The following is a 9660-nucleotide window of genomic DNA, read 5'->3' on the forward strand; positions in this document are numbered from 1 at the left end:
TTTGGCCAACCATGTAGAAGGAATTTCTTCACTCGGGACATCACTGTTTTGCATTCACCGGTGACCCTGACAGTCGTTCCATCAAGAATATGGTATCCCCAGGTAACGGTGTGCAGGCAGGTTTGTCTGGCAGGGGCACCCAGCTCAGGGCATCGGCGTTAGCATTGTCCTTGCCAGCCTTATACACAATTGCATACTGGTAGGCTGAAAAAGTAAGTGCCCAGCGTTGTATTCGTGCTGAAGCCATGGGTGAGATGGCTTTTGAATTAAATAAGCTCATTAGAGGCTTATGGTCTGAGCAAATAGTAAACAGCCTACCATACAAGTACTGGTGAAATTTCTTCACACCAAACTCAATTGCTAGCCCTTCCTTATCGAGCTGGGAGTAGCCTTTCTCTGCCACGGTAAGTGTATGTGATAAAAAACCCACAGGTTTTTTCTGATCCATCTTCCATCAGATGAGACAGTACGGCTCCCACGCCATATGGAGAGGCATCACAGGAAAGACTAAGCTCCTTCTTTGAGTCAAAATGGTCAAGTAAGCATGCTGACTGTAGCAGTTCTTTGACTTCACTGAAGGCTTTGTCTTGGGCTTTCCTCCAGTGCCATGGAATGTGTTTATGCAGCAGCTGGTACAGTGGTGCTAGTACTGTTGACAAGTCTGGCAAAAACTTCCCATAGTAACTGACCATATCCAGAAATGACTTCAGTTCTTGCACATTTCTTGGAGGTGGAGCTTCTTTGATAGCACTCACTTTCTCTTCCATGAGGCGTCGTCCCTGGGCAGTGATCTGGTGTCCTACGTAAGTCACACTCGGTGCTTGGAAAGTGCACTTTTTGAGTTTTAATCAAAGTCCTGCTTCAGACAGTCTTTTTAACACTTGCCCCAGATTGTCCAAGTGCTCTGCTTCACTGGTTCCAGTTATCAATATATCGTCTAGATAGACAGCAACGTGGGGTATGCCTTGTAAGAGGTTGTCAATTGTCCTCTGAAAAATCGCTGGTGCGGACGCCACTCCAAATGGTAAGCGATTGTACTTGAACAGACCCCGGTGAGTGTTGACGGTGACATACTGCTTTGACTCCTCATCCAACAACAACTGCTGGTAGGCATGGCTCATGTCAAGCTTCATAAAAGATTTCCCCCCAGCTAGTGTGGTAAAAAGGTCCTCCAAGCATGGCAAAGGATAAGCGTCCAGCTTTGATGCCTGGTTTATGGTCAATTTATAATCTCCACAAATGTGAACCGTCCCATCACTTTTGAGTACTGGCACAATTGGAGCTGCCCAGAGTGAAATCTGTACAGGTTCAATGATCCCTGCATGCTGCAACCTGTCCAGCTCTTCTTCAACCTTGCCCTTCATTGCATATGGTACTGGCCTGGGTTTAAAAAAATTGGGTGGAACTTGAGAGTCCACAACCAACTGAACAGTCTCTCCACGAAGTGTGCCCAGCTCATCTTTGAACACGTCTTGATAACTTTGCAGAACATCCTGGTACTTGGCTGCCTGAATGTGCTTTATTTCCCCCAGTCAAGCTTTATTTTCTTTAGCCAGTTGTGTCCCAGGAGGCTTGGGCCTGCACCTTTAACTACTAGAAGTGGTAATCTGGCTCGTTGATTTTTGAATTTCATGTCAACATCCAGTGCTCCTAACAGTCTGTTCTCCAAGGTATGGATGCAGCAATCCTTGCGTCTCTGTAAAGAAGCCAAGTTAGAAACGGCAGTTGTGTTAATCCTGGCCCCAGCACCATTCCAGTTGTACCTATTTCCTTGATGCTTGACAAGATTGGGGGGGTTTATAACATTCTGCCACCCAGCTGCTTTAGTCTGCCGCCCTGGAGAGTGAAAATTCCTGAGGGGAACCCTGTATCATTCATGTGGAATTATTTGGTGGCAGTTAAATGAGAGATTGCATTTTAGTGTCATTATTTAGCTCCTGTTTTTGCATACTTGTGTTTTATTTATTTATTCTTTGCTTTTGTTTTATTCTTTGTATATTGTGGTTACAGAAGTTTGTGTTTGTTATAAACTAGAAACCTATTTAAGCACACTGAAAGACCAGTTCAACAATATATAGCTTTCAACCATTTCTTATGACAAAACGGGTACAATCTGGAACAAAAGAGATGAAAATGTGTACATTTCCTGATTCTTTTACTGATGGCTTTCCTATTGGCTGAAGTATAATGCTGGTCATGAAACAATAAAATGAGGAAGATACAATTGCAGCATTTCCTACTGGAAACAGTCTGACTTTCTCTCCTGTTTGTATTTTCCAGGTTCCAGAACAGCAGCTAAAGTAAGGGCGAACAGTGACTATGGGAATGGTGTCACCAAGTCAGGAGGTTTTAGAATTCTCCAGCAACCACGCAGTGGAAAGAAACCATATCTCTGCTCTGACTGCGGGAAGAGTTTCAGTTGGTCACGAAACCTTACATCTAACCAGCGAATTCACAGAGGAAAGAATCCATATCACTGTTGTGACTGCGGGAAGAGTTTCAGTTGGTCACGAAACCTTACATCTAACCAGCAAATTCACAGAGGAGAGAAACCATATCACTGTTGTGACTGTGGGAAGAGTTTAAATTGGTCACGAAACCTTACATCTAACCAGTGAATTCACAGAGGAGAGAAACCATATCACTGTTGTGACTGTGGGAAGAGTTTCAGTTGGTCACGAAACCTTACATCTAACCAGCGAATTCACAGAGGAAAGAAACCATATCACTGTTGTGACTGTGGGAAGAGGTTTAATTATTCAGTAGCCCTTGCAATACACCATCGAATTCACACAGGATAGAAACCGTATCAGTGTTCTGACTGTGGGATGAGGTTTAATCAGTCCACATCCCTTAAAAGACACAAGCGAACTCACACAGGAGAGAAACCGTATCAGTGTTCTAACTGTGGGAAGAGGTTGATTCATTCAGCAGCCCTTGCAATACACCATCAAATTCACACAGGAGAGAAACCGTATCACTGTTCTGACTGTGGGATGAGGTTTAATCGGTCAGGACAGCTTAAAACACACCAGCGAACTCACACAGGAGTGAATCTGTATCGCTCCTCTGATTGTGGGATGAGTTACAGTGATTCAAGAGCCCTTGCAAAACACCAGCGAATTCACACATGATAAAAATGCATTGCTCCTCTTACTGTGGAAAGAGTTTCTATAAGACACGAGTGAATTCATGTAAGAAAGAAACAAAAAAAAAAAAAAACTTGAAATTTCAGTGATGTTCTGCATGAAATAACGTTTGCCTGTTCTGCTCAGAAGAGCCAGCTTCTGTTTCATCGTAGCAGGGCTGGCTAGTGTGGGTGCCTGAGCTGAGGACCCAGCCAGACCCTGCCAGAAATCTTTAACCCTTTGAGTAGTATGAACGTACCGGTACATTCATTGAATTAATGGTCCCCAGGGAGTATGAACGTACTGGTACGTTATGCAAATTTTGAGCTTTGAATTTGAACTTTGAGCTTGAATTACTGATTCTATAAAACTGCTGATAATCTGATGTTTTAACACTGGGTGTAACACCTTGTAGTGGTCTCTTGCGCCATCTGCCAGATATTTATGGAATTACACAACAACAAACCCAGTCACAAAATGTCAACAATGTCTGGAAAACGGCGAGAAATGCTCTGTGGGAAAGAAGTACTAGAAATTATATTGAATTTCGATTTAAATTCTTCTACTGAATCAGGTGTTAGTGAAAATATCAGTGAAGAATATTTACATTGAGTGGCCCAAGCTCAGACAATGTGACAAGGATCACTGAGCTACATTTTCCTCACTGCCTTCACCCTCACCACGTGTTTACCCAGGTATAATGTATACCCCTCTCTCGCTCAAGTTTTTTTTTTTTTTTTTTTTTTTTATTTTTTTTTTTTTTTTTTTTTTTTTTTTTTTTTTTTTTTTTTTTTCTGGAAGTGTTGTTGTTGATCCCGATTGTTGTTTGAGCTATTTTTTTGTCAAAACTTTTCACTATGACAAAATAATGATTCATATTTATTTGTTTGGTTTATTTACTGTAAGAAATAGTTGTTTACATATTTTCATTGTGTAATAAATTGCTAATAGGCCTACTAACAAATGTGTCGATGTGAGGAGTGTAAATATGAAAAATTATTAAAAAAAAAAAAACCTCACTCCAGTTGGCCCATGTGGTGGGAAAATTACATCTCATGCAATTTATGTACTAACCTCTGAGCTGTTTGTTTGTTTAGCTTGTGTGACTTAAAAAGGGATTATACCAATGTAATAAGAAGTTTGAAGCTTATTTTTCTTAATTTGTAAGAATTGTTCTATATAGTCCAGACATTTATCTTCCCCTTTTTAGCCTTCACTTGCATACTGTTATTAAGTGAAGAGGGATGAAAGTAGACTGAAAATGCCCATATATAGCCATGCTTTAAATAACTGCAAAAAGTCTATGTGACAGAGATTGTCATGGTGCCAGGAGGAACAAGACGTGCTCGCTAAAGCCATAATAAGCTAATTCTAAGTAGTTATGATATTAGTTATATGATGTGTTGTTATTGTATAATTTGAGAGGCCACTTTAATGTTGCTACTGCTATGACTGTTTAGGGTTTCCATGCTCAGGTTTATAAGATTTAGGTATAATATAATAATGTGTTATTATCGGTAGCTGTTTGTGAACACACTTCCTCTTTCTTTCTGAAGGACAGGTGGCCCTTATAAGGAATGGAAAGTTACTGACTACTAGCTAGAAAGAGGAAGTTCTATTTCTTTAGCAACCGCAAGCTGCTTCCGTGGCACTTCACAGAAATGTCTCCGACTAACTTTTATTTTAGGGGGCTTGTAATTTAACTTTACTTTGTTATTATTGGTCTCATCTTAATCTTCAAAGTTTTTGCTATCCACTAATATTGAGTTAAGCTTCTGTGATTGGCTTGTAATAACTGTAGGTTACAAGGTATATATTATGCTTCCTGACTCTGCGTAGCTCAGAACATTGCTCGGTTTCCTAACACCTGCGTGTGTTGAGATTATTCTCGGGTTTGCAAACTATTAAACTTATTTACTCAATCTTGTCTGTTCTACTGAGTCTCTGTCTTACAGGAGTTTAAAGTATAAACTTCCACCACACCCATCAAAACATTTTAAAACTCACTACTCAAAGGGTTAATTAAATTTGCTTGCAGTTATATGAACACCCCTTTATTAACATGTTAAATTTTGCTAATATGAATAAATAAAAGCAGCATTTTTAGTAAGTTATTTTTAAAGTATAAATCCGCCGTGTGCAGCTAATGGTAAACATGGTAACCAACAAGAACCGTCAAGATAGGGTTTTCTTTTCACTCATGATTTGGAAATCCCAAATTTAAATAATAATAAAACTGCTTGGATTATGTTAGCTGTGGCTTTCTAAATTTATTTTGCACAAAACTTCCAGAATAAAAAAAATAATGTATGTAAAGTGGACTGGGCCCTGCTTTTTTATTTTTCTATTTCTTGTAATCAGTTAAGTGTTATGGCTGCAATGTGAAGCTAATAAACACTTGAACCTGAACCCTCCTCCTGAGAAAAGAAGCATGGTGTTGCATTGCATTCATAATGTGCTGCAAACTTCTAATCAATTCAATACAGCTTGCAGGCACAGTCTTAATCGACATGCTAAAAGAGTCCTAGTGTTCCTTAAAGCTCTCACCAAAAATCAGCTGGACTTTATCTCTGTTAGTGACTTTCCATTGTTTTGGACACACCTGTATCACCAGGAGGAAAGCATGGGGTTCGGGGGCAGACAGAGAAATACATCTCTCAATCTTTACATTGTCTGCAATAAAACAAGCGTGGTGTGTCGACCACAGTGACCCACCTCCCAGACCCTTCTCCTTTGTTCACACTCCCTCGAAGAGGGGCTGAGTCCAGATCCAGTCTCCTCTATGCATATGTAGGTCTTTTTTGTCTAGATGTTTGGTGTCATAAACCTTTTGAATGTAGAGAAGGCAGTAGAGAAGTCCAGGAGGCCAGATCTAAGTTGCACTCTGCCCAGGACGGTGTTCCCTGATGAACTCTTCCTAGCCCCCTCTCCCAAGCAGTACAATCCTTGGCTCAGAGGGTGCAGCTCCTGAGAAACAGGAGCTTCAGCCTCGTGTCCAGCAGCTATAGTTCCCTGCCCTGTTAGAGATCAAAACAATGAAGACATTTTGAATTTATCTTGTCTTTGATGACTTTTACTGTAAATGAAAAGTTAAAGACCACCCTTGATATAATTAATTTGATATGATCTGAGCAAAGCACAGCTGTGTAATATAGAATATCTATTCCTCCCTGTTTGCTTTATCACTTTATGGGCTGGTTGTGTTACTGTATGTAAGTCTGTCTGTTCTGTAAATTAAAAGGTGCAGTACTGTCTCACATGATTTATACAACAGCTTGTTGCTATATCTAGAGCCTAAAATCTGATCAAAGTGCATCTGATATGAACAACATGAAATGTATTGATCTCCTCAGTTTTAACTTTATTAATGTATGCATAACTCTGTCCTCTAAGTGAAATCTATATCAAAAATAATGTAAAAAAAAAAAGTTAGAAAAACATAACAGCCGTTTAAAGGGGTGATATCAAACACAAAAACACAAGTTAGGAGAAGCAAGCAAATGGACAACTGGAAAGGTGCTGGGGCCCAACATTCACACAAGTCCTGCTTCTGATTGGCTCCTTTTTATTGCTTCACTCCACTTTAAAGCTGTGTGGACACAATGGAGTTTCTGAAGTTACCCTGCCATAACTTGGAAAAAATATAGGATAACAATCTAGCATTTAGTATTGTGAAACTATAAACTCAAGACACTGCATGCATTATGGAAGAGAAGAAATGTCACCTTGTGCAGTTTGGGCAAAAGGACTTGCATCTTCACCAATACATATTGTGCACGCCTTATACATAACACACAAGACCACTGAGCAACTACATTAGCTTTGACAAGGCTTTTTTTATTCAAATACATTATGAAGACACAGCGAGAAGTTTGTCAGTAGACTGGGAGCGTCACTTCAGGAACACGGGCAACAGGACAGCGCAGGAGAGAGCCAGAGCCACAGCGGAGACTGCCAGCACAGGGACAGAGGAGCCCGAGTCTGAGACAGAAGAGACAGAGGGGTTAACAGGACAGTGCAGGAGGGAAGCTACACCCATTGAAGACTCCAGAGTAGCAACTCTGCAGAGAGCATCACTCTTTCATTTGAAAGATGCAAGCCTTAAAATTAATGCAGATAAAGCAGGCTAACCCCTCCATTGCCAGCAAGCTGGTTCAGAGCTCAGTAGCATTGAGAGCTGCACTTAACCTGCACTTCCACAAGCTGCAGGGGGTGGTACAGGGACTCCTTACAGAGGACGGCAGCAGGGTCTCGGGCCACATGCACCACGGTCAGGGGGCCGATGGTGATCTCCTTTACATGCACTCGGGGGTCCTGGCCAGCTACACAGAGGGGGAGAGAAAGGAGGGCAAGGTTACTGGCATTGCTGAAACCAAGTCATGCACTGTTGATTGAGCTACTCCACAATGCAACTCCATTGATGGGGAGCACATGGTCAAAAAAGTCAGAAATGCTTTAGCACTGGAAAAGTCACTGGAGCCCATTTTCTTCCATTGAATATATAGAGAATCACACATGCAGCTTTGGAACACAAGATGTTGCTTCTTGCTGATCACTTCGTGTGTTTAAACTCACACCAGTGGTCTAGCACCAATCAGACCAAATGACCTACTGCCAAGGCCAGTCACTGTTTCAATGGCAACAAGTGGACTCTGAAGCCCTGGTTTGAACATCTTTAACCCTTTACTGCCCTGGGACACTGGGCAGCAAAGGGTTAAGACTAAACTCTAGTTGAAGTGACAGTATTTTTGCAGCTTGGTTAGAGTTCCAGTCCTATAAAGATGACTCAGCCAGGCTGGGTTTTCAGACAGTACCTGGATCAAGAGGAGCCGCTCTCTTCTGCGGCCACTTTCCTCTCCAGTTGATCCCGGCAGAAATCCCGTAGCTCCCCACCTGCCTCTGAGGAGGAGGGAGGAACCGGGGTGTCCCAGAGCAGGAGCCAGCGTCACAGCACCCAAACACTGCAGAGGACCTTTCCTCAGAGACCCACCTGGAGAAAGAGGGACAGCATGAGGGGGGCAGGATCACAGAGAGCCAGCTAGGATACAAGGACTGTGCAGAGCCACAGAACCTTCACTGTCCCAACACTCAGGGATTAGTACATTCAACAAGGGCACACAGGGAGGATCCAATATTTCTGCAAGAAGATATCAAATAACCAAATTTGATATGAAAAGGTCTACAGAAGTATGATAAATTTCCACACAGGATTACAACAGGAGGGCACGGGCAGGCAACAGGGCAATCTTGCATCTGAATACATAAAAAAAAAAAAAAACACACAACCCCAAATCAGTGTGAGGAGAGGACTTGCAACAAACAGGGCCACCACCACCTCCGAATGTCGGAAGGCGTGTTGCAGAGCTTGTACTCAGGGAGAGCTGCAACTGGGCCACAAAGGTAGGCTACCATGATTGCAATGACAAAGTTCATCCCACAGGTGCTCATCTGAATTGAGCTGGGATTGTGCTTGCTTAGGTAGACCGGTCTCCAAGAGACCATACAAACAGCATGGTGGAATAAGGGGGCAGGGTCTGGATTTAAAGGATAGTCTGTTAAGCACAGAGGATTTGTCAGCATTGACTGCCCTCAGTGTGCAAGTCACGTAGATCTGAACCAAGAGGGGGGAGGGAAAAGGAGTACCAATTGGAATGTAGTCAAACACCATACAGCACATAAATGCACCAGAAAGCAAAACTCTAGTCACAGTATACTTTGACATGTTAAAAGGACCCAGGTCTAGATAAGCCTTACCAAACTCCTGGAATCCCCCTGGAACCTGAAAGCAGTGATGTCAAAGCGCAGCTTGTTCAGTGCAGGTCTCCTGAAGGAAGAAGAGGAGTCTGCAGCCTTGCTATCCATCAGGCAGCTGGGAGAGGCAGGAGGAGAAAGGGTTACACCTCCAACACACAGCATTCAAAACAGCGTCAATAAAGCAGAGTGCAGCACAAGCTGGTGTGTAAAGTAACTACAGTTCTCACCGAAGCTTGTCTACGATGGCGTATCTGGGCTCAGAGTCCTTGTTGCCGCTCAGGGTCGCGATGCAGCTGTCGACGTAGAGCCGCAGTGGCACGTGGTTGTCAACGGCAACAGAAGCCTCGATGTGAAGGACGTCACCCAGGTAGATGACACTGGAGACTCTGGGGCCACTCCAGTTACCTTGAACAGGAAGCAAGCAGACACATTATACTGAGACCAGCATTATATATTTTTGTCGCGGTTCACCGTCATGACCATGGCGTCTTTCCTGCAGTCCAGAGTGACCGAATTCGACAGCGACAGGTCAGCTCTCTCCACGGAGACTCTCTGCACCATTATTTTGTTGTGGTTTTGCCATTAGAAAGCTTAAAATGTAATAACAAAAAAAAAATGAAAGTCATTCAGAAGACGCCAGAAGTCTCCCGTTAATAAAAAAACAAAACAAAACAAAACACACAAAAAACTCCCCCTACATGCACATTGGTTTCACCCAAGTCCGCCCTGCACTGTTTACAGATGACGTCAGCACAGCACGTTGGCTTTGGTTTGGAGA

At 42.6% G+C, this 9660-nt stretch overlaps 1 protein-coding gene across 1 annotated transcript; it reads right to left on the minus strand.

Moving 5' to 3' along the window:
- Positions 1-6944: 6944 nt before the first annotated feature.
- Positions 6945-9443, minus strand: LOC121311142 (zona pellucida sperm-binding protein 3-like). The gene is made up of 7 exons (XM_041243873.1): positions 9354-9443; positions 9110-9303; positions 8883-8997; positions 8464-8576; positions 7943-8118; positions 7317-7450; positions 6945-7109 (listed from the first exon to the last, which is right to left on the minus strand). The coding sequence occupies exons 1-7, from the start codon at positions 9441-9443 to the stop codon at positions 7026-7028; spliced, it is 906 nt and encodes a 301-aa protein (XP_041099807.1). The 3' UTR covers positions 6945-7025.
- Between the last annotated feature and the right edge of the window lie 217 nt (positions 9444-9660).

The sequence above is a fragment of the Polyodon spathula genome, unplaced genomic scaffold, assembly GCF_017654505.1.
Source record: "Polyodon spathula isolate WHYD16114869_AA unplaced genomic scaffold, ASM1765450v1 scaffolds_3011, whole genome shotgun sequence".
NCBI lineage: Eukaryota > Metazoa > Chordata > Actinopteri > Acipenseriformes > Polyodontidae > Polyodon > Polyodon spathula.

What these genes read in the sequence shown, in the direction of transcription:
- LOC121311142 (XM_041243873.1), bottom strand. Translation starts at nt 9,443, where the DNA reads ATGGTGCAGAGAGTCTCCGTGGAGAGAGCTGACCTGTCGCTGTCGAAT. An exon ending in AAGACGCCATGGTCATGACG is followed by an intron (nt 9,304 to 9,353) that starts GTGAACCGCGAC and finishes TAATGTGTCTGC; the next exon opens with TTGCTTCCTGTTCAAGGTAA. An exon ending in GCCATCGTAGACAAGCTTCG is followed by an intron (nt 8,998 to 9,109) that starts GTGAGAACTGTA and finishes TGCCTCTCCCAG; the next exon opens with CTGCCTGATGGATAGCAAGG.